Source organism: Euprymna scolopes, chromosome 6, assembly GCF_053919585.1.
Source record: "Euprymna scolopes isolate OS-2025 chromosome 6, ASM5391958v1, whole genome shotgun sequence".
Taxonomy (NCBI): domain Eukaryota; kingdom Metazoa; phylum Mollusca; class Cephalopoda; order Sepiida; family Sepiolidae; genus Euprymna; species Euprymna scolopes.
Window position 1 is genome coordinate 88979160 of NC_136487.1, and position 25861 is coordinate 89005020.

Below are 25861 nucleotides of genomic sequence, written 5' to 3' on the forward strand. Positions count from 1 at the left end.
TCCATTGGGCAGCCTGGGGATATTTCAAGTTTTCTGCTTTCAGATGGTAGAACACCCAAGAACTTTTTGTTCCTTTTTCTTTTCTTTCACCTCGGACACAGTCCTTCTTAATACGAAATAAACCTTTTCGTCGTTTTGTTATAGAAAAGAGGCGTTGTTTAATTATTCTGTGCCTTTTGTATTTATTAATCTTTTATTAGGGGTTTTGCACATAAAACATACCTATAAAATGGTGACCCGAATGTTAAAAAGTACACAAGCGAACCTTCTAGAACAAGCACAACCAATATCCTTCTTTATATATTAGATAACAACAGTGAAAGAGCGCATAAAAAATGAAAAGAAAATAATCAAACATTCAACAAAAAAGCAACAACCACAGCAAAAAGTATGGGTGCAAGTCTATAAATGGTCCACAAGTAATCTTTTTTACTATAAAAATCTGAAAAAAATCTTTATAATGTACGTACTTGTCACTGCATGAAAATGTCATATTCCAAAAAATCATGTAAATCGATCAAGTAGTTTTTTTTATTTAAGAAAATCAAATATGAGACATTTTATCGAAGAAAAACTTCCCACCATCTTGTTTTTGAATGATACACTGCTAGCGACACCTATTGGCAATGTTGGGAATATAAGACCAGAAAGGGGCAGACAATCGACTTTCCACACTATAGAAAAAAACTTGGAAAATTAAGACATTTATAAATTTTTGAGGATGTTGAAAACGAAAATAACGTTTAAAACTCCAGCAAACGAGTAGTTTCCAAGATATAAAGAAATGTTAGTTTAAAGAAAGTGGGGTATCACTTTTCTATTATAATTTAACGTATAATGATCACCCACTTTATGGCCACCACTAGTGTAAAACTTGAATTTACACCGCTGAAATAAACATTTGCCGAATTTTTGTTGGAGGAGCGTCAACGTGTGGGTGCTCAATTTACGTAAAATTCTTCATATCTTGGAAACTACTTGCTTGCTGGAATTTTAAACGTTATTTTCGTTTTCAACATCCTCAAAAACTTATAAATGTCTTAATTTTCCAAGTTTTTTTTCTATAGTGTGGAAAGTCGATTGCCTGCCCCTTTCTGGTCTTATATTCCCAACATTGCCAGTAGGTGTCCCTAGCAGTGTATCATTCAAAACAAGATGGTGGGAAGTTTTTCTTCGATAAAATGTCTCATAATATTTGATTTTCTTAAATAAAAAAAAAACTACTTGATCGATTCATGTGATTTTTGGAATATGACCTTTTCATGCAGTGACAGGTACGTACATTATAAAGATTTTTTTCAGATTTTTATAGTAAAAATGATTACTTGTGGACCATTTATAGGCTTGCACCAAAGTATGCACTTTTCACTGGGAAATGAAAACATTTTCAAGCATCATTTACTCATCACTGTAGAACACTGTTTTACCACCGGACATTCTTTTCACCAAAAAACAAACATTCTCACTAGACACTTTAAACTAAATAAGCTAATAAAAAAACATTTTTCAAACAGACACGTGTCACATAAAAAAGTGACTAAAAGTTTTTTCCGTTTGCTGAAAAGACGCAAGTACGCATGCATGTGCATACATACACACCTTAAAACGTGGTTTACGAAACATGGCTAGTACTTTTCAGTGTTTCATGGATGAAGTAGTGCATATCTTGAACTTTGTCTATAACTACATAGACAACATTCTCGTGGCAAGTGCCTCACCCGAGGAACATGTCACTCACCAATGCCTACTGTTCAAACAGTTTCAGCAATACCAGGTAAGAATTGACTCTGGTAAATGTGGTTTTGATGCTTCGTCACTAGTTTTCTTGGGCCACATTATCAGCGCAGATGGTATATCTCCGTTACTGGAAAAGGTGAAGACCCTAACCAAGACCTTCAACCACCTACTTCACTTCGCCAACTAAGGCACTTTCTCGGTCTGTTAAACTATTACAGATACTTTACTCCACACTATGCAGATCTCCTAGCTCCTCTTTCCGACCTGCTATGTAACAGGAAGAAGAAAAACGAACAAATTTCGCTTAATGATGTTCAGCATAAAACTTTTAATGAAGTGAAAACAAAACTAGTGACAACATTTTTACTTGCATATCCCGTAGCTGATGCCCAGTTTTCACTGGTCGTTGATGCATCAGGCACAGCTGTAGTTGCAGTGTTGCAGCAGCAGCACCAACAACAGTTACAACCTCTTGCATACTTTTCGAGACAGCTGAAACCGGCAGAACAACGTTTAGCTGTGAACTCCTGGCAATCTGCCTCGTAGTGAAACACTTTCAACATTCACTCAAGGGCTGTCAGTTTGTGATCTACACTGATCACCGTCTGCTAACATGTGCACTGCGTTCCAAGCCGGGCAAATATTCTCCCTGCGAAACTCGCCACTTGGATTTTGTTTTGCAATTTACCAATGATACCCGACATATCTCAGGTGAGCAGAATGCTGTGGCAGACGCCTTGTGTTGGCTTCCCATTAATTCTCTGTCCTCACTTTCGGATATCGATCTACAGCAGATGACCTTAGACCAGCCACGTCTGGACACTTTGGATCTGTCATCACCTGAATTTGCAACTTGCAAATTTACATATCTGCCTATGCCTAAAACGGATCATTTGTGACACCTCAATGGATTCATCTCGACCATTCATTCCAATGACTCATGGTAGAGTTGTTTTTGACACCCTACACAATCTGGCACACCCTGGATGCAAAGCCACAGTGAAGCTGATTACAGCTAGATTTTTCTGGCCAAATATGAGGCATGATATCAGTGCCTGGACACGTTCCTGTGTATCCTGCCAAAAGTCAAAGGTACACAAGCATATCCGTGCACCCCTTGGAACATTCAGCACCTCAGAAGCTTGGTTCAGCCATGTTTACATTGATCTGGTTGGAGCATGGCTGGCCAGTCAGGGATTTACTTATCTCCTGACATGCATAGACCGTTTCACACAGTGGCCTAAACTCATTCCCTTCACAGACATTTTGGCGACATATCAGCAAAAATGAACGAAAATAGACAGAGACTCTGTAGTGCGAGCCCTAATATCAGGCTGGTTATTGTGTTACAGAGTTCCCACCACCATCACCACTGACCGTGGGTACAGTTTGAATCCCACCTCTTTCAGGAACTTTCTAGGATTTTAGGGATCCAACATATTCGTACTACAAGCTATCACACTGCATAACAGGATGATAGAGCGCTTCCATCGCCAATTGAAAGCAGGATTATGTGCTTCTCCCAATCAGCAGCAATGAGCGAATATGTATCTGTTAACCTTCTTGGCTGTCATGCAGCTATCAAAGAGGACCTGGGATACTCTCCAGCCGAACTGGTCTATGGAGTACCTCTATCACTGCCAGGTCAAATGCTGACCCCGATAGAGTGTATGTTAACAGACTGCAAGCTTATTTCAATAAGCTCTCGCCTATACACACTCGGAAACAGACCATATAATCTTTGGTCTCAAAAGACATTTCTTCATGGACTCACGTTTTTCTTAGAAAGGCCTTTCTGAAAGCTCCACTATCTCCCTCTTACACTGGTCCTCATTGTGTTCTTTCACGCACTAATAAACTTTTCACTGTTGACATAAGTGTTAAAAAGAGACAGTGACTATTGACAGGATGAAAAGAGCCTTTCTCAACATGAAAACAAAAGAGCGACACATATCCCCTACATACACACAGCATTAACATTCACCTGAAGTGAACACTCCGTATGAAGACAATTACGTCACTACCACACGTAGTGGTCGACAGGTACATTGGCCAAAGAGATTGTGTAAGACTCTATATATATAAGAAAGAACTTAGGTACAATTCCTACCTTTATTGCCCCCCCCCCCCGAAGATTTTTAAACACTTTCACGGAAAAGACATTTTGTTCCCCTCCTCAACATTTTTTCCCTGGAAAATAATAACTTTCACTGAAAAGTCAGAACATTAAAAAAAAAATTTCTGTAGCTCGAAGAGACCATCCTATTTGCTATGATTTTTTTCTCTTTGAACTGCTACCATTTCTTTTTTTCTGTTGGCTTTCTGTCTAAGCAGGGGGGTATTGTAGCAGTTACCATCACAGTCTATTTTCTCGTGGATTAATGCCCCTTTGTGAACTGATTCCGCCATACACTGACCAGTCGGCTACCAGAGCGCATTAATACTTTGTGTCATTTAATCGACTATTTACTCTTGTCTGGAACGATCCAGCAGCCAACAGAGGAGCCCCGACCACCAAAGAACATGGAACTCTTTCCTCTTGCTCTCTGTTCACTGAATCCCCCTAGGCTGCAACTATCCCACTGAAGACTTCCACTGGACAGCCTAAGAACACCTCAAGTTTTCTGTTTCCAGACGATAGAACACTTGAGAACTTTCTGTTCCTTTGTTTTTCTTTCACCTCGGACATAGTGCTTCTTAATGCAAAATAACCCTTTTTGTTGTTTTGTTATAAAAAAGAGGTGTTGCTTAATTATTCTGTGCCTTTTGTATTCATTAATCTTTTATTAGGGGGTTTTGTGCACTCGTGCATAAAACATACCTCTAATCATCTAACATTGCCCTTAGTTTTTCACATTTGAGTATTACGAAAAAACACTTTTTCCCTAAAATCAGCTCTTCTCAAAAATCTTTATTCCAATTTGGAACCTCTAAAAAGGACCTCCAAAACCCTATTCTTGTCAGCAGTGCTCCAAAATTTATACTGGTCCATTAATTTAGGAGCGGATCCTATCCATATAAACATTTAATTAGGAGCAAAGTGTAATATCTGTTCTGATAAAACACTTCATATTTCTGTTCTCTAGGCATTGCCAAACGAATGTGAAAAAAAAATAGGCATGATTCCGTGACGTCAGATTTGTGTTAACTATACGAACTATGGAAAAACAGAAGCGACTTAATGATTTTTTAAAACCTTTGTTTATCTTCTTCAAACTGCAATTAATAATTAATCTTTGTTATAATTTTGTTAGCTTTTAAGATTTACACAGTTTAATGATTAATAATATTATAAACATTTGTATATTAAATATGAAATACGGTTTTACTAAATGTTCATTTGGTTAACTACCGGCTTCCATATTTTGTTCGGTAAAAAGAAACAAAAAAAATATGAGGAGGGGGGCGGCGACAAAATACTTAATATATGTGCAATAATATTTTAAAATCGGGTTTAATCTGGCGATAAAATAAGAGCCATGTTTATATTAAACTTAATATTTAAAAACAATTTTAAACACAAATTATTAAAAATCTATGTTGCAACAGAACATTTTGAAATAATGTAATTTTAATCGTTTTAATCTTTTAAAAATTAATTAATGTTTAGGAAGTTTCTTTTTCTTGGCAATTCAACTGATTATAGTATATATTAATTCGAAAAAAAGTTATTTAAATAAAAAACCTAATAATATTAAATTTATATCATTTTATTAAATGCAACTTCAAGGTAAGATTTTGTTCAATACGTGTATTTAAATTAAAAAAAAAAATGTTTTACTTATTTGAACTCTTATGTTTCATAATAAACAGAAATTTCGATAGATTTAAATATATTTTGTTCAAATTTCGAAAAAATAAATATGGTGGGGGAAGGCACAAAAATATTCACGTTCTATATTTTACGGAAACTGCATTTATATGTAATTTCATTCTAAAACGAATAAGTATCGAAAATTTCATGAAAATCTGACCATTAGTTGATTTTTGCTAGATTTATTAAACACGGGTATGTTTTCACGTTCGAAATGCTTACTACATGGGAACGTTATTTTAAAGCGCCAATTATGTAAACACGATTTTCGTCTCGCAATTTCATTGTTTTCGTTCGATGAAAATTTAAAAAAAAAATTATTACTAGTTTATTTTACCCTTCTTCTTTTAAATGGTACAAAAGTTATGTTGATAATATTAATTTATAATAAAGTTACATTGTTTTACATATGGGGGGGGGTTCTGTAGTGACTTTTGGAGGTGCCTACTGTTCTTGGTTAGTGATGGAGAAATCTTTCTTGTCGGAGGCAATTTAAATTTTTGTTTCGGTACTAATGCAGAGAGTGATCCGCGCTATTTTTCAAATCGTATTTACACGTTTAATTAAAGTTTTATTATATATTTTTTTTATTATTCAATTGTAAGGTTAAAGTACAGAATAGGTACAAAACACCTTCCCTCCCCATGTTAAGAATGGCTTTTTAAATAATAACGTTATTATTTCAGCACGGATCACTCTCTGCATGAGTACCTTTGTTTCAATCTAGAGTCCATCTTTTTGTGGAGCTGACTTTTCCTCGCATTAAAAACCGACCTGGTGTCTTACTCTGCCCTCGTGGGGAGGAAAGCAAATCGGAATTTATGCATGAAAATATTTATTAATGTTCCTTATAATTCCAGTTAGCAGAGGACAGGAAGTGACGTCAGACCGAGTGCTGCTTGTTGTTTCTTATTCAGTTAACCAATATGGCGTCTACTTCTACTGATACGCTCACGACGCTTAACGTTGTTTGTGCATATGGTAAATATTAATCTATTTCTTTATATCATACTTAATTTTTTCTCAACACATACATCGAATGTTCATTATATATTTAGAAACAAGCCGGCACTAATTAACAAATATTTTTTATTTTTATTTGCTGGTTTGTTTTGAATTTTCGGCCATGTGTTTTTAGTTTATCTTTCTGCGGTTTCATTTGTGATTGCCCGTTCGGAACGGCGTTCCTAGAGCCGTAAATAGTTTACTAGCTAATAATAAAAACAAATGAAATGTAATTTATTGTTTTCGTATCCATTTTTTCCCAAACTCACCGTTTCAACAGAGAGTCCCCCGCCATTTGCAATTTTCCAATACATCGGTAAACACTATGTTTTTCGAACTGAATAAACATGTTACATTAAATAAAAACACTAAAAAATTATCCAGTTAGGTAGAAAAGTAAATTATCCTACCTTTGATTACATTTATTTATTATATATTTGTTTTTAGATCACTTTTTCGAATCTATGTGTAGTAGCACAAACACACTACTACATTTATAATGTAACAAAGTTTTATAACAGTAATAACAAAAAAAAAAAAAATGTAAAAAATAATATTGCAATTTTTCTTAAACAAAACATTCGAGTAATTGTAAGAAAAATATTTTTGGTGCTTATGCACTTATTGAACCGTGCTATTTATAAATAGTATTATCAAGTTAAAGTTTTATATCTTTTTTTATTAAATTCTTAGGTGAAAGTACAGAATAGTTACAAAACACCCTCCTCTCCCTGTGTTAAGAATAGCTTTCTAAATAATGTTATGATTCAATAAGTGCACCAGTGGTGCACTGCACCACTGCCATATTTTTTTTCAACTACTTAGTAAAATAGTTATATTCCTTAAAACAATATGTTAAGATTCCGAATAACCAAAATGGTTTTATGTTGTTTTTCTTGTATATTACTAGCAGGATCTGTTAACCGGCATTGCCTGGTGGAAGCAAGACAGATCCAGAACAGAATCGTTAAAGGACCCCATCAAAAACAAATTAAATTACGGTTGTTATTGGTGGCCACTACTGCCATCCCTGGAAAATAGCAGACACTGGCAGTCGTGGCCCAAATGAAATAATCTGGCTTCCACTGTCGGACATTGTTTTCTAGTGGCAGCTAGTAGAAGCCATCGTTTATGATTGTCAGCACCGTTGGTTACTGGCGATTAGTATTGTTTGGAGCGATAACCGGCAGGTACTGGCTGATTCTAAAGAAAGCATTAATTAACTCTTTAGATTATGTGAAAATAGAGGCAAATAACTGTTTTCTACCAATGATCATATATTTCAAGTCGACCATCATTTTTCTTTTTGGTATACTGCATGCATTTTTTTTCTAAAAGTGTAGTTCTAGCACATATTCTAAATAATAAAATACTCCACAGAAAGTAAAAGTGGTAAGAAAACAAATGAGCTAATGGGTACTTCTGCAGTTTAAATCCGATTTTTCCGGGAGTCTTGCTCGGCAACACCCGGCAAACGATGAAAACTGTCGGATTATATCGAGTGAGTAAAAATAGACGTGAGCAGACGGGCAAACATTGGAAGAAGAAAAAAAAGGAAAGAGGGTATTTTTTTATGACCTAACCCAGCATAGTATAAACACCCCCAACCTCCAATGTTAAAAACGGCTTTCGGAATAAACACCCCCAACCTCTGAAGCTGTTTTTAATATGGGGAGGTTGGGGGCGTTTATTCCGAAAGCCATTCTTAACATTGGGAGGTTGGGGGTGTTTATACTATGCTGGGTTAGGGCGTAAGAAATACCTTTTTAACAGCTGTTTAAACGTATTAGATAAAAAAAAGTAGATTATAATTTTTTTAGGGGTGAAACGATACTGGGTTACATCGTAAAAAAAAAAAATACCAAACTAACTTTCGATACACAAACAAAACAAAAAATATATTTGTTTACTAATTTGAAGAAACAAAGCTTTTATATAAAAAAATGAACAGGAAAAAGCAGTTGCCAATAAAAAAGAAATAAAAAACAGTAAAATTTATGAATTTATTACAGTAGGTTGTTTTGACAAACGAAAGAAAGAAGAATGTAGAAGACACATTGACTACTAGATACTATACATATGTTTGTGTATGTTTTAGTCTTAGCAAAGAAACTAAACAGTCATTAGTTATGTAAAAAGGGTAGAACATTCGTTCCTTGTTGTTATATGTTGGAAATTAATTGTCTATTATTAACTGAAATTGATGCCGTATGAATCAATATTTGTCCTAGCGATGCTATATTGTAATGTTCTGAAGTGTTTGTTTAGAATGATCTAATTTCAGAATGAGAGAATTAGTGGGCAACTAATCAGTGGCAGTGGTCTTTCTTGAGGGAGATTTCATTATTTGTTTATTCTACTACAGGAAACTTAATGATATATCTGTATGTATGAGCCAGTTACGGGTGGTGTAAGTGTAGAATCTGCGGAATGTATAGACTTCCTCCCAGTGTTGACTGCTTGCTGTGGTAGGACTAAATATTTAGAGGGAAAAATAGGTGGTGCTTGCTTTTATGATGCGATTGTGATGATGTTGCTCCTAGGATGTAATGTAGTAATTTATTATCATGATTGAATGTGCCTGCAAATATGTTCAGAAATTATGTATAAGATAGTGGCTATTAGCCTAGCTGTATTGAATTTGTATGTGGCATCTGTTATTGCAAACCTACGAAAAGTATTGTAGGTTTGCAATAACGGATGCCGCATACAAATTCAATACAAATAGGCTAATAGCCACTATCTTATGTAACGGGGGGGGGGATTTCTGTTATATATGGAGATTAAATGAAGGGTGCTTATTAAGATAGTCGACAGATCGATTTTTTAAATATGTCGTTTTAAGCAAAAGCAACAATACTTATTGTCATATCGAAAATAGTAATACATCCCAAAATTATGAAAATTCATTGAGTAGAACAACAGATATTGTGTTTTTAGTAAAAATAAATGTCCATCGCTATGGTCTTAAAAAATGTCTGCCATGAAAGTGTCTAAAAGATAAGTATGTCCCCTTTATTCACAATATTGAAGTGCTTACATCTAGGGAAAATGCAAATTCCCCCAATTTTCCGTAAAAGTTATTTTTAACTAAAAATACGGGCAAAAATGTCAGAAAAAAATAGATAGACATAGTTTTGAAAGTTGGTTTATCATAATATTTTTGTAGGTTTCCGACTTTTTTTTATTGTATTTGAAAGATTAAAACATAAAGTTAATTTCCAAAAGTAAAAATATTTGCACACCTAGAAAAAAAAAAGTTATAATGAAAAATGTTTTCACGGCAACATTTGGAAGCTAACAAATTCAGCTAAATTTTGAAGTTAAATAAATTGATTGTAAAAATCTTTGGAAGATGAATATTAGTTTTCTGGCTCTATTTTAAAGACAATTAGTAAAGTCCTTAGTTATTGAATGAAATTAAAAAAAAACATCTTTGTTGTACAAAAATAACTTAATTAGCCCCCTAAAGTGAGAAATTTCAGCTTCACACAAACCAAAACAAACAAATTCGTTTAAATGTGAATTCTATGGAAGCCCAAAAAGTCAAAAGGCTGTCTGAAAATGACGTCAGGTAGTTGGAGGGATGTAGGGAGTGCTGGTTTTCTTGTTTTCTCCCAGCCGTGCATCTGTACATTCTTATCGTGAACATTTGTATAATATTTATCATTTTTTTAATTTAATTATTTTTCTGTGTTCCTGCTTTCATTTTTTTTATTTTTAAAGATTATATAAAAATTATGTTATGCCGAAAGTTTCATGTTCATTCAAGCAAGGAATATATTAGAATCTTACATATAAAAGTTACGCAAAACTCAGGTGTGGCTGGCGATAATAATCTTTTTAAAAAAAAAAAAAAAAAAAAAGGGAGAAATATTTTTTGCAATTATAATTTTTTTGAGTGAAAATATTAAATAAACAATGCTTAATTAAATAATAACATCGGTAGTTTGAGAATTTTATTTGCATTCGAGTTATATTGAATTCATTAATACAGACTTCAGGGACTTTTTTCATAATGTTCCTGCAAAATTAATCTTTCTTTATTTTCATAAAAAAGCAAAAATAAATTCGTTCATTTTTTTTTTTTTTACTACTGAAAGCCATAACTTCAGTAAACATGTTTTTTGTTTAAACAAAATAATACATTTCCACTAAGATTAAAATATATATATATATATTCTATGATTATTATTTGATAAATACTGAAAATTTAATTAAAATTGGTTAATTTCAAAGAGAGGTCAAAATGTTTATCCATTTTGAGCATTGGCTATTCATTTTGCACGTACCTATAAAATAATTTTGTATTTGATGAATTTTCAAAATTTTTGAATATATCACTATTTTCGACATGACAATGAAGTAAGTAGTGTTGTTTTTGGTTAAAACCACATATTAAAAAAATCGATCTGTTGACTCTTTCTTAACAAGCACCTAATGAAGAATAAGTTTGATTTAAAATCCGCATGTAAACTTAAGAAAAGTATGCCTGAAATGTGTCAGTATTATTAGAATAAGTGAAATCACATGATAGCAGATCAGATTAAGTGAGATGTTATTTTGATCTCCTTAATTCAGATAATGTTGACACATTTCAAGCATGCTTTTCTTAAGTTGACATGCGTAATACTAATGTTTCCTCATTTAATAACATTCAAGAAAAGCAACAATAACAAAAAAGCAATTTTTAATACCTACAGGAAATTTTTCCTGCATTCTACTCTGGCAGCGTCCATTAACGCATGTCTTCTCTTTTGAAAACAAATTTTTTTTTTTTTTTTTTTTTATGAAGAGATTCTTACTTATCAAAGCTCGGAGGCCACTTGAGGATAAGGGTTATCGAATGTACAGTAGTCAATGGGATAAATTCTTAGTAATCGTTAGTATTAGAAAATAAAATGATGAAAGACTGAATCAAACGGAATTATTTCCCTTGCAGTGGTGATATTTTTGCTTACAAAATTGCTGAGAGATTGATTATTTATCTGTGTGTTTGCCTGTTTCCTGAGGATAGGGATTTCACTTCATGTAAAATCCGATCTTTTGCTTAACTTTGCATGTACTTTAAGGGTTTCAGAAAATGGTTCCGAAGAAACACACAGAAAACAAGTCAGTGAGAGATTAAAATTTATTTTTTCATACTGCCACATGGACTTAGGGTAGGGGTAATATATTTTCTTATGACTTCTAACACTGGCATGTTGAAATGTTGAAATAATTCAATAATCAATGTAATGTGCTAAAATCTGATTTCAAAGTAGATTTTAAGCAAGAATAACATTTAATTTCAACTTGAAAAACATAAAAACACATGTCCTTCCTTAATCCTGTCATTAACCACAGGCTCAGATGACAATACGAAAAATAAATGATAAATAACAAAAAAAATGTTATGTGGTATGTGTGATACAGGGCCATTAATAGTCAATTTATAGTTTTGGGTGTTTGGTATGACTTTAAAAGATATCCATTCGTGAAACTCCATTTGGAGGCTGTGGGGAATGTGGAGTTGTCCCTTAGTTACCATTGCTCCTAGGTCCACTTTGGCTCAGAGTAATAATATCTGTAAGGGCATCTGGTGCTACCAGATCAGGCTGTCTAAAGATACTGGCTTCCTGATCAAAAATGCACCAAACATTACAAGCAACTGGGGACTACTTGTGAATTTAATTTCCCTTGACACTGCCTCCTTTCGGGGAAGCCGGTTAAACCCCGCCTATGGTGAATGCCATACAACAGCAACAATTTATAATTTTCAGGATCCTTAAAGCTCAATTTTGTTGACATATAATTTTTATTGATTATAAGTCAAATATTTAAAACTGGAACTTAAAAGATACTGATAAAACTTGTCACTCAATTATTTACTTAATGATAATCACTGATAATGATTCACCTGAAAACACTTAATGAGTAAATAAGAATAACATTATTATTAATGTTCTACTCAACAACAAAAGTCATGTACTGAGTGGTGCAAAAACTCTTGTTATCCATATGAAAAAGTAACAGTAATAAAGGAACAAACCATACAAAACAGTTTATTTACTTTAAGAACAGAAAACCAAAAAAGAATAGAAGACCAAATAATACAGTAATAGAGAAGAACATTTAATGGATGTGTTTATTCATGTTCTAATTACTGTTAATTAAAAAGACTTTTGATCGACTTGGTTTACTATTTACATATACTTATCTACGTCACGTGCTACAGAGCTGTAATCACCTGTAGCTTTTTCTTACCAGTCATGGTCCTGCTCAGCAGTCAATCCAAAAGATCTGAAACTTTATATAAAAATTTTTTGGAAGAATGTATACTCCCACTCGATCCTAGTATGTACATTCGCTCACACCATGGTGGTGGGGTTATTGCTGATTGCTGAAGATACACCTACTGAGAAATGGTAACAAGTCGATTCATGGCTATTTTTGTGCTTAGTCACAGTGTCCCTTTGGGGAAGCTAGCTTTCTCCAATGTCTGGTCTTGTATGCCATTTTGTTTTAGTTGAGCAACAAGTAAATGCATCAGTCAGTACGATGAGGAGTTCTCATTTGGGAATACGATTTGCTGTATGTAAAACCCGGTCCTCATCCCTTGGGATATTGATGGCCAGTTACAAATCTTGTAGCATCGAGCAAAAGCATAGATGTTAAAAGGATCAAAAGAGGTAATGAATGAAAGTTAACAGAAGTCAGGATGTTGCAGCAAAATCTGACACTTGACAAAAAGTAAATGAAATATCAGGAGGTGCTAAGGATCATGATGAAGCCCTGGCTGAACAAGATGCTTTTGCATCTTCCAGCAGGACTATACTCCTGCACGCAAAACCAAAACAACTCAGGTGTGGCTGCTCAACAATATCCTTCACTACTGGTCACTGGACTCGTCAACTGCCTCCCACCCTGACTATTTCTTCTGAGGCATGTTCAAGGCCAAAACCAACAACACTGTTGATTCTCTGAAAGTTGCCATTGTGGAGGAATTTGCTGCTATAGACAGGGGCAATTTCATCAAAGAATGTGACCAAATTTGCATCTGCCTTGAGATGGTTGTTTTTGCTGCTGGTGGCATGGGTGACACTGAAAAATAATGTAATATATAACTGTAACTGTTTTTAAATAAACTGTCTGGTTTCTATATATACAACTTTTGTTTTTTATTGCCTATTTTGTTTTCTTTTTTGTCAAGTGTTGGATTTTGCTGCAGCTGCAACACTGTGGAATTGAACTCGTATTGAATAAACATGTTCATTCTATTGATACCATGTGTAAGTTCAATAAACTCCTAGGTAGTGTGTGTGTATATATGCTCGCCTTTGTGTGAGAGCATATGCATGAACTAGTGCGTAAATAATTCACATGTGGAGGTGAATATTTTTGTGCTTCTGATTAGCTGAAAAAAGCTGCTGATTGAAATTTTGTCCAATCAAAAATTGATATCTTTGAGCAGTATTTGCTACTGTTTATATAATCTAAAATAATGGACATTCCTGTTGGGTTTGGCACTAACCAGAAACTGGCTGCTGATTATAGACTGCTTTCATAATTTTAGACATAATCTGCTAAAAAAATGCACTTATGGCAAATGAATTTTCATTATTCCAAAAATGTATTGTAAAGTTAATGTTCATAATCCAAATTTATGATGTAAAATGTAGCATGTAGAAATGTGTAACAATAATGTCTGAGGATCAACAATGTTTTCCTGTGGTTCACCTGCTGGTGTACATGAGAGTTTGCAAGGCCATTATGAGTAAACTACATATCACTGTACATAGTAATGCCAGGGATGGTAAATTGTTGAATGAAAAAATTCATGCCCTTCATTAACCCTAAGTCTTGGTGATGATATGAAAAACAAACCAACAACAACAAAAAAGAAATGATACGCACACAGCAAGTGTACTGGAATCTTTAAAAATCAATTAAAAGTGTAAGGAACTGTCAAAAATCAATTTCACCATTGCTTTTCATATCGTAAATTATTTTGAGAAAATGAAATTAGTTGAGAATTTTTGTTTTTTACTTATATTCATGGTAACAAGACATTTATTTAAAACTTTCGTTCAAGTTTTTTTTTTTTATTATTCCATTGTAAAATTATGGTTTTCATGGGACACAGAAAAAGAGAAAAAGATATGCTTTGAGAGCTTTCATTCTGATAAAAGAAAACCAGCATTCTCTCTGGAACAACCTTCTAGAGGAGGTAGTGATACCTATCATATGTCCAAGTTTAAAATCATTTTGAACAATCCGAACATATATTGAGGCCCTGTCGGTGGGGCATTAGAATACACCGACTGCCCCCCTGCAGAGGATAAAAGTCCCTCAATGGGGGTCCTGGATATGACCTTAAACTATATCCAGTGGTGAGGCCCTAGCTTGTGGGCTTTGGGGAGTGTGGAGCCACCCTTTAATTACCATTGCTCCCAGGTCCACTCTGACCCGGAGTGATAGTACCTGTTAGGGTCCCAACTATGGGTTAAATGGAAACCGACGTGAAAACAACAAATATATTCTATTAAAAAAATTTTTCTTCAAAATCTTTGGATTCGGCATTAAATAACCCGAAAAGGATTGACATGCCGTAAAACAAAAACAACCAACCAACCGAACATATATTGATGTCCACATCTTTTTACATGGCTTGTTACTCTATTTTTTTAATTTAAATTTGATTTGATTTGAGTTTCAACAGCAGTATAATTAAAATCATTGTTACACAAAGTTTCATACAGATAATAAAAGACTGAAATGGAAACTATGCTGAAAAAATATAGTCACCATCTTTATAAACAAGTCAAAATGAGGCATGAAGTGTATTGCCAGTAATAACCCATTACTGGTAATCTTCATTTTTATTAATCAACATGAATGACGAGTACCCCCCCCCAAAAAAAAAGAAAACTGAATATTTAATTGAAGATCATCAATATTAGAACTATTGTCCAATATTAGTTCAATTAGTTTTGCTTAAACTTATAATTTGTGATATTTTCATTTGATTAAAAACAGAGAATATATTTTTAACAAAATGTACTTTGTCACATTTTCCCAGCAGTCATATTAAAATTTACTCATTATTGAATATATTTATTCAGCATGGAAGCTGCACCTTGGTGCATCTTCTGCAATCACTAAATCATAGTCAGACATATTCTAATTGACTTGACAAAATACAGCAATACTATCATGCATCAAACCACACTATTCTGTTCGAAAAGTGTGCTTCACTCTCAGCTTTAATAGAAGAAACCAAATTAAATAACTTTTCAGAATTTAACTTTTATGTATACATTGTATGATGCATCTCTTGTTACATCACTAGTTTTTATCTCCTCCTTTAATGCATCCTATCTGACATGATAATTACTTCTTCAAAAATCAGCAGTTTTTTTCTCAACTAATTGGGTCAATTTTTGGATTATCCCTAAAACATTGAATATTTGGACCATCATAGTTTTACATAAGCCCATTCAATATTTTAAACATCCTATAAATCTCTATTATTATATAAAAGGAACCTTGTGTGTGTGGGTTCGTTTCTGATGGACTCCTAAACGGCTGGGCTGATTTTTTGGGAAATTTCATGCAAATGTACTTTATATGCCTGGCAGCAATACAGATAGGTTTTGTATCGGAATGTCTTTGATAAGTATCACTAAGCGATAATCGAAAAAATCTGACGAAAGAAGGAACAGGCGATTTTGACTAAAGTTAACATCTTATACAGCCTAACATTACAAGTGTATTTGATACAAGTTTTATTATCGCATAAGCAGAAAGATCCAGCATATAAAATCAACAGTAGGTTTTTTGATATGATGAATGCATTCAAAATTAATGTTTCCGATTAGAGCATAATTGATCCATGATACTTGACTTTTTCATTTTAAACTTCAATTCAAGCTATTATCACTGCACAAGTAGAAAAACCTAGAATATAAAATCAACAGTAGGTTCTTGGATATAACAGGGGGCACGTTTGGAATGAATGTTTCTGTTTAGAGCACAATTGAACCATGATACTTAACTTTTGTATTTTAAACTTCAATTCAAGCCATTAAATAAAAATAATTCTATAAAATCAACAATAGTGCAATGTAGATTACAACGTATTGTGGACTAAATCACTATGCGGAGAAATGTGCACCACGGTGGGTCCCCAACTAGAGCAAGCAATTAATTGATTTGATTGAAAAATGGACAATTTCACTGATTTTGATGACAATAAAATATGGGAATGTAAAACATTTGTTGATCCTCAATCAATCCAGGGCAACGTTGGGTCTCCCTACTAGCTTATAATAGGATTAACATGGTTAACAAAATAGAAGTCAAAACATGATCAACAAAATAGAAGTCAAAGAACAAAACATATACTACATCTTGATCCTAGCTTGAATTCCAAGGAAGTGTTTCTTTAGAGTTTGATACTAAAGATTGCTGAAATGTTACTGGAACTAATTTTATTCTTGGTGAATACTACAAGAATGAATATCATATACATGAATATCATATACATGAATATCATATATATCATATTCTGTCTAAATATATCAGCTTTGTGTAGTTTCTAACTTTTAGTTGGACACACACACAACTGACTATAATATTTGGTGCTGCCAGATCAGACTGGCTGAAGACGCTGGCCTCCTGACCTAAAATGCACCAAACATTATTGTTTTTTTTCCTTTCCATTTTCAAAAGTCAATCATGTTCTGCAGAACCAAAAATGAAATCAACAATAGTCCTCTACAAAACTACCAAACCAAACTAAACACCATGAATACATATTTGAAGATATATAAACTTTTACAAAAATGACTGAACCCAAAAAGGCTGATATGCTGTAAAACAACCAAAGCAAATTTATTTAATAGCAAATAACAATGCAAGTGTGTAATTTAAACTTAAATATTTTCAGCATTAAAAACAAAACTATCAATCTATAATTTTCACTTATTAATTACTTTTAATTTCACTAATGTCTCACCGCAAAGTTTTAATCTGTTAATTTTTATACTCACATTCTGGCATTTTGCATTTTATTTCTTTCATTGGAAGAATGATCAGGCAGTCCGTTGCATCCAAAACGACCAATATAATAAATAAGCTTTGATACTTTTCAACTCTAAAGACTTATTGCTGGTAAATGTAATGTGAACATTTTTTTAGCTAAGAGAGTAGTGAAGATGATTATCCTAAATAAATTTTCCATTAGTTAAATTTTTGTCTAATTTCTATTTTTTTGTAAAGTCGTTTTTCTCCATTGCTCCAAACATGTTCTCACAAATGAGATAGAAATACCCAACGAGTCTGCCACAGAAATAGTCCAAAAGAACTGCCAGAAATACACTCGGACTTTCCATTGCAGAAGAATGGATCAATCAATAACATATGAAATATTTCTGGATGAACTATCCCAGGAATATATAAGGTAAGGAAGTCTCTATATACTGGCTGAAAAGAGGATAGCTCCACTATGAAGATGATAATGACTACCCAAGATGGAATCGTAAGATCTTTATTTTTCCAGTCCTACCTAACTAATATTCCTGGTGAACCAAGTGCAAAACAGATCAAGACAATTGCACTTAAGGGAACAATGAGGATACTAAAAAGAACTCTTGGTTGGTTTCAATAAAAAGCAAGGCAATGTTTGCAGCTGGTTTGGCTGCCCCATACTTAATGTTACAATTTTCAAAGGAAGAAAATTAAAAAAAAAGTCAAAACAAATATCAAAGTCTCGTGTATGATATGAAAAGAAACTGGAATCTTAGGGAGATATCAATCATACCAGTTATTATAGGTGTCACAGGGCTTATGAAGAACAACCTGAAGTCCTACCTAACTAATATTCCTGGTGAACCAAGTGCAAAAGAGATCCAGACAATTGCACTTAAGGGAACAGCAAGGATACTAAAAAGAGCTCTCGGTTGGTTTCAATAAAAAGCAGGGGAATATTGGCAGCTGGTTTGGCTGTCCCATACCCAGCATTACAATCTTCAAAGGAAGAAAATTAAAAAAAAAAAAAAATAAATATGAAAATAAATTTAAAAACCCACTTAACAAATATAGCCAGTAAACCAAATGCAAGAAAAGGATGTCTCAACAAGAATTTAACATTAAACTTGTAAATGACGATGTTGTTGTCAGTTAGAAAGCAGCCCTGTGGTATTGTGTAAGGTTCTTAGAAAAAAACTCTGCATGTTTTACAGAGGGAGGCAGAGATTGTAACTCATTTGAGCATCTACATTGAAAATAATGATAGATTAGAGAAAAACTAGCAACACTTCTTCCGTGTGAAAGAAGTTGTAGGAAAGAAAAGATGACATTCCCTGTTTTTAAGTTGATTTTATGCTCTGTCAAAGCAGCAAAGTGCTTTAAGCAACATTTCCCCAACATGTAGCAAAAGAGAGCTGAGGTGGGGATGTAATCAAAGTGTGGCAGACTACAGGAGGTGGGGGGATGACATTTTTAGGGTTATTTTGTGAGTACTTTGGGGAGTGGCTATTTTATGACAGTAGGGATCAAGTTACAAGTTGAGGACAGTCTAGTTTAAGAGTTTCCAGTTGGACAGAGTAAAGAACAGTGGCAAATTTGACAATCAGAGGCAGATTGTGGCTCAGAGGAGATGGGTAAATGAATTTATCAACCAACTGATGGACACAACCTCAGCAGAAAAACTAAAATATGGATGTGAACACTTAGTAGTTTCCCATGATTGTGTCACACACGTACCCAGAGTGCAACTAATATTTACAGAAAGTGTTGGAGTTTGTTTTTTCTTTTGAGTCCTTTCATTTTATTTTTTTATACTTGTAAATCAGTGCACTCCCTCAGTAGTTGCCAATATGTGGGAGACAATAACACAGAACACAGAAGAGAAGATGAAAGAAAAGAAATCCATGACACAAACGTTTGGATTGGTGATGTTGGGGAGTGGGGTGATACATGGTTTTACACAACAGCTTTAGCTATGGCTATTTTGAAGTTTGTTCCTTGTTAACATATTTTAATATCTTTTGATTTGCAGGTGTGAAAAGACTCCCTGTCAGTGTAACTCTTCCAGCGGATCAAGGAGATGTGGACCTTACATGTAAACACCTTTTTGATGCGATACAAGAAGCCTCAGGAGTTCCGGTTGACAGACAGAAACTGATTTTTAAAGGTATATGAACAAAAAGCTTTTCAGGAAAATGAAATTAAAAGATTTTGGTTATTATTATTTTTCTTCTTTTTGAAGAGGTATACCTTGAAAATTCAAAAAATATAGCACCATGATACTATCCTAGTTTTACACATGTTGGTAAATAAATAATTTATAATAAAAAATTATTGAAATCTTTCAATATTACCATTCATTCTGTTTACCTTGTCTCATATCTAATGGTGTTGTTTAAAAACTACATTGTCATAGTCTTCAGACACACTTTCTTCTTATTATTATTAGGTAAAGTTTCTTTATAGCCTTGTTAGGCAATCATCTAAAGATAGTGTCTCAATAAAAATACTGGTTCTTATCACCCTATTGAGCAGGCATTTGGTCTATAAAAATTTTGCCTCTATTAATGAAATATCTTCCAACACATATTAGCATGTAAAATAAATATTAAACTGAGTATGATCACATAATTGAATTTCATGCAAAGCTTTCCAATTTGCCAAAGAAATTTTATGTCAGCCATGTTATTTGTCTTAATTTTGATTTGCTTGAAATTAATTGCTGTTGTTTAGGAAAACCAAGCCCCAAAAATGCTGTAAAAAAAATTGACTTGTCAGCTCAATTAATTTAATGATTACTTTGGTGCATGCTAATAAGAGTGCTGCTAAAAATGACACATGTCAATAAATAGGAAAAAATGACACAAAGCTGTCAGTGGTATAATTATTGAACAATTTCTCTCTGGGGTGCTGACTTCTCAATCTCATTTTCTGACTCTGGTGTCTAAGTTCTTGCAGTTGGAGAGAACTAATTATATATATATATATATATATATATATTCTTTACTTATATATAAAAGGCACTTTGTGTGTCTGTGTGAGTTCATTCTCTATCGACCCTGAAATGGTTGGGTCAAGTTTATTGGAAATTTTACACAAATGAATTTTATGTATCTGGGGTGTTCTTAGATAGGTTTTGTATTGGAATGCCTCTGAAAATTATCGAAAATCGATAATGAAAAAAATTTGATTAAAGAAGGAACAGTATAATTTGACCAAAGTTAATGACCTTATACAACCTAACATTACAAATGCATTTGAGAAGTTTTATCACTGCACAAGCAGAAGGGCCTAGCATATAAAATCAGCAGTAGGTTCTTTGATTAGACAGGGGTGCGTTAGAAATAACTGTTTCTGTTTAAGGTATAATTGAATCATGATATTTGACTTTTAATGCATTTATATATGATTATAAGCCATTATATAAAATAATTTTATAAAGTAAACAGTAGATTCTCTACAGTGCAATGTAGACTAGAATGTATTTTTGCTTAAGTTCGCTTAACTTCCAGTGCACTGCAGTGAGTCTGTGACTAGAACAGGCATTCAATCGATTTGATTGAAAAATGGTTGATTTCACTGATTTTGATAACAAAAGTATTGGAAGTGTAGCATATTCATTGATTTTCATTCAATCCCGAACAACACCAGGTATCCCAGTTAGGATATTACTAGTTGTTCTTATTTACAATGCCTCCCCACTGGACAGAGTTAGACACCAGGGTCGTTTTTTTAACATGGAGAAAAGGAACAAAAATAAAAATTGTCTCAGTCGTGAAGGGTTTCTCCTCCACTGACAGAGAACAAGAAATTGAAGTGCAGCATCTGAAGAACAGATACTACACTTTGATCTTGTCCCGAAAGTTGTTGGCTGTATAAGTAAACCACTAGCATACATTTGTCTTTTTGTGGAAGATGATCAGCCACTTTCTGACCAGATAGTCTTTTAGTTAATTATATTTTTTTTTTTTTTTTTTTTTTTTTTTTAAGAGAGGGGCCTGTTGTCAACCAGGTTTAGTGGGCAGCTTATTTACCCTCCCCCAAGAAAGAAAGAAACACACACACACACACACACACACACACACACACACACACACACACACACACACTTTATCTCCCTTGACAACAATAAAAAAAAATCTGATTATATATTTTAAAATGTTATATGGGTGATCATTTTACGTTAAATTTGTATCTGAAACTGATCAATTTACTCTAAATGGAAAAATAATTGTTTTTCTTTTTCTACTCTAAATTTTTTCGTGGTGTTCAGACACGTAATTGCTTAAAATGTAGAATCTCATTTTTGGAGGGGGGGCCTGATTTAATTGAGAGTCTTCATTTATACATCAACATTGCTTCATCTCTAATAATATTCTGAAACAATGACATTTGCTTATTTATTTGTTATTTCTTGCATATCATAAAGGGACATTATTTTACTTTTGCTAAATCATTGAAATTATGCCTTTGAGAAACGAAACAGCCAACCGGAAACAAAACAAAAATAATTAGTATTATAGAAAGTAAGGGACATAACTTTTAACAGTAAAATCAAAATAGGACTTATGTCCCCTTACATCATTTTTTTTTCATCTTATTAATACCATTATAGCAACAATTCGTGTGTTCACACACACACACACACACACACACACACACACACACACACACACACACACACACAAAAAAGGGAAAATAAAAGGGTGTTAATAACTTCAGCGTAATGCCAAATAGGTACATACATAAGACTACATAATGTCATTTGGCTTAATAATTAGAATGATCGACAAGGGGTTGAGAGACTATTTTTCAATATCCAAAGACTGAAAAAAATGGTACTTGGTGCCTCCTTGTAAAATACTCTGAATTATGACATGAAGATCAAGGGTAAGTGGAGTAATCATGGGAAAGGAGTGGCGTTCTTCCCTACATCTCGGTGACCAATGAAAAGGAAACCTTTAGGCCGGCCTCAAATATGGCTGAACACATTTTATTGATAGCTTTTACATTCTAAAAAGAACAGATGTGTTTCAAGTTTTCTTTGTTTAATATTAATGAACACATTCTCAAGAACTTAATATGAAAAGCGATGCATGATGAAAACAGTGTTGTGGAGTTAGCAGTTCAAATGTTCGATCTGATGCTACCTGATCAGGCTGTCTGAAGATACTAGCTTCCTGACTTAAATGCATCAAACATGGATGTTATTGTTTATTTTTTTACTTTCTCTTTGCAAAACTCAATCATGTTCTGCATGAAGATATAAAGAACTTCAAGTGTAAAAATTTTAGCCAAAATGATTGATCCTGAAAAGGGTTGATATGTTATAAAAGAAAATCACATATCGTGAATAAGTATTTAGAAATATAATAAACCTAAAGTAAACCTTTTTTCCAAAATTACTGAATTCGGCATTAAATAGCCTGAAAAAGGTTGATGTAACGTAAAACAAAACAACCAAATATTTGACTCCAAGTTCTTGAAATTTTCAAAAGTCCAACTCAGACTTTTTTGAAGCAATAACCTTGCTTTAACTCCAACTTCTTAACTCTGATTCCACATAAAAAATGCGAGGTTATGAAAATTGAATAATATAAGCTGCAATAAATCTGCATTCATTTCTGAGTCTTTTTACCATTAATGGTCGTCTTTTTTTTTCTTCACTTGCAGGACGATCTTTGACATATTCTGATGAATTACTTTCAAACCTCAGCATGAAAAATGGCTGCAAACTCATGCTTATGGCTAAACCTGTGAGTCATTTTGGAAATTTGCTAATAAAAATACTTTTATATTTGTTTAAAGATTTTTATAAAGGGTGACCTCCCCTTACTCCTGAAAAAATAGCAACCCTGGAATTGTTAATAAAAATTACAATCCATTCAGCAATCCAACCATATTTGAAGCAAATAAAGCCTAGTCTATGACTAATTTGCCCACAAAGTTTCAGTCCGGTGGTTAACCTGACGAAGGCCAGAGGAATAGTTGGCCGAAATGTCGTAAATAAACAACTATGAAGACGAAGATTACAGTCTGCAAATAAATAAATAAATGCACCTGGATTTGACGTGCACGATTGTAAATAACTGATGCATTCCTCTCTTTACAGAACCCTGATTTCTGCTGTCAATTACCATATCACTCGAGGATAAGGCTTAATGTGTGTATGGTAGTCATTGGGACAATAGCGTAGTAATCGTTTGTGGTGGAAATTTGGTATAATTAGATTATTTACAAGGATGGTTCAATAAGAACTTGTTTATGTTGGACTTGAAGACGACTATATTGTAGTCAACTAGAAAGCAAACCAGTGGAACAGAGTTTCACAGGCAGATAATTCTAGGAAAGAAGCTTCATTTATAAAATCCACGTTTAAGTTTAAGCACAGATAAAGAATGTTGAAATTTATGTATAGTGATTTTTACAAGTGTTTTTTGTGAAAAATAGGTGTAGGGGGGGGGTCCATAGATTGGAGTTCAGTTGAAAATTTGGCATGAAAATAGTGATAGAGCAGAGACAGGCTCACTACATCTCTTCTGTGGGAAAGAAGTTGCAGAGAAGAGAAAAGGGCATCGCTAATTTTAATAGAAATTATCTTTGATAATCTCAGATAAAAATCTGGAGATTAAGATCCCGTGAGTGTGAAAGTCCGACATAAATGACTGATGCTACGAGATCAGTCTATCTGAAGATATTGGTTTCCTGACTAAACTGCACCAAACATTGATGTTATTGTTTTTTCCTTTTCCATTACAAAACTCAATCATGTTCTGCAAAGCCAAAACAAAAACAACAATCTTTCTCTACAGAACAACTAAACAAAACACTATGAATAAATATGTGAAGATATAAAGTGCGTGAAGCATAACAATTTTTTTTACCCAAATGATTTGGCATTGAATAATTCCAAAAGGGTTGATATGCCATAAAACAAAATAACCAAACAGGCATAGACAGCATTTTATTTTTACTAATTATGATTGGATAGCAGAAAAGTTTGTGCATTTTATTAATGATTCCATTGGTAGGATTTTTTGGAATCACTTTAGGTTTTTTAGATACATTTTTTATTACAACCTTTTTATATACAGGATTGGCATAATGAATATCATCATAGAATCCCAGGATACGGTGACCCTAGAATATGTTTTTTTCAGGTTACGATGTGGAATAAAATATTTTACCAGACCCTGGTTATGATATTTTCCTTCCTTACAGTGTTATTTATAATGTTATTTGATTATATACATGTGTATTATATACTGTACTGCATTTCATTACTAATTTTTAATACTGTATCTCGGGGTTTTACTGTACTATGGAATTGTCTTTGCTGAACTCAGATTATATTGGATTTATTTTAATTGAATTACTATTATAATTGTGAACGACATGGACTCACAATTTTCTTCTAGTTATAAGTAAAATATCAACTTAATTTTAATTATTACATAATTGTTGAAAATAACGTTTTGGCCAATGTCATTTGTGACCTTCTTTGGATACATTTTTTTTTTTTCAACTTGGCAATCTTTATGCCAAATGTTACAAAAATCAAAGTGATGATGCATAGAAATGAAACTTTGCAAGTGAGGGTTGATGAGATACGTTGCACAAAGAGAAATTATGTGAGAATGACATGGTGGATGTGTAATGTGAGTTGTAAAGACAGGCTCAGACCTGATTATGTAAGAGGAAGATTAAATCTGGACAGTATAGGGGAATATGTGTAGAACAGGAGATTTTATTATTACGCCGTGTTGAAAGATTGGATGAGAGTTAGTAGATGTAGAAGAGATGAACTAGCAGGGGAAGGCCAAGAAAAACATGGGAGGAACTTATAAGGATGAAAAATAAAGACCTGTTCAGATATAGGTTTAAAAGCTGTCCAACACATGCCAGCATGTAAAACTGATATTAAACTGAATTTGATGATGAACTCTGAAGCCTATATGAAATTTCAAACTGGACCCTTTATTTAATCTACCAAGGTAGATTGTTTTTGTTTTGTGTGCCATGACCAGGTAGAAATGTTAATCATTATGTTATTCTTAGTTATTATTGCTTGTAGTAAGGATTGAACCTTTCTCCCTCAGAAGACTGTGACATAAAACTGATTGTTAAGCTTGTGCGTTGTTTACCAAGCTCCAGCCCCTGCAGCATTTGTGCGGTGTTGCATTTCTGTGCTTGTTTACAGGTAATCTGTGGAATGTGTTCTCATAAAATTATTGTATTTGTCCTACCTCCTCCTGACATCAATACCCTCAACTAACTTGACTGGCAGCAAAATCC

The 25861-nt window shown here is 33.6% G+C and overlaps 1 protein-coding gene across 1 annotated transcript in view; it reads left to right on the forward strand.

Annotated features, from left to right (window-relative positions):
* The first annotated feature begins 6404 nt into the window (after positions 1-6404).
* LOC145277772 (BAG family molecular chaperone regulator 1-like) overlaps positions 6405-25861 on the forward strand; it is a 32395-nt gene continuing 12938 nt past the window's right edge. The window contains exons 1-3 of the mRNA XM_080129520.1: positions 6405-6532; positions 19599-19733; positions 23240-23322. Coding sequence (XP_079985646.1) covers positions 6478-6532; positions 19599-19733; positions 23240-23322 — 273 coding nt within the window. The 5' untranslated portion in view covers positions 6405-6477. The remainder of the gene's footprint in view (positions 6533-19598; positions 19734-23239; positions 23323-25861) is intronic.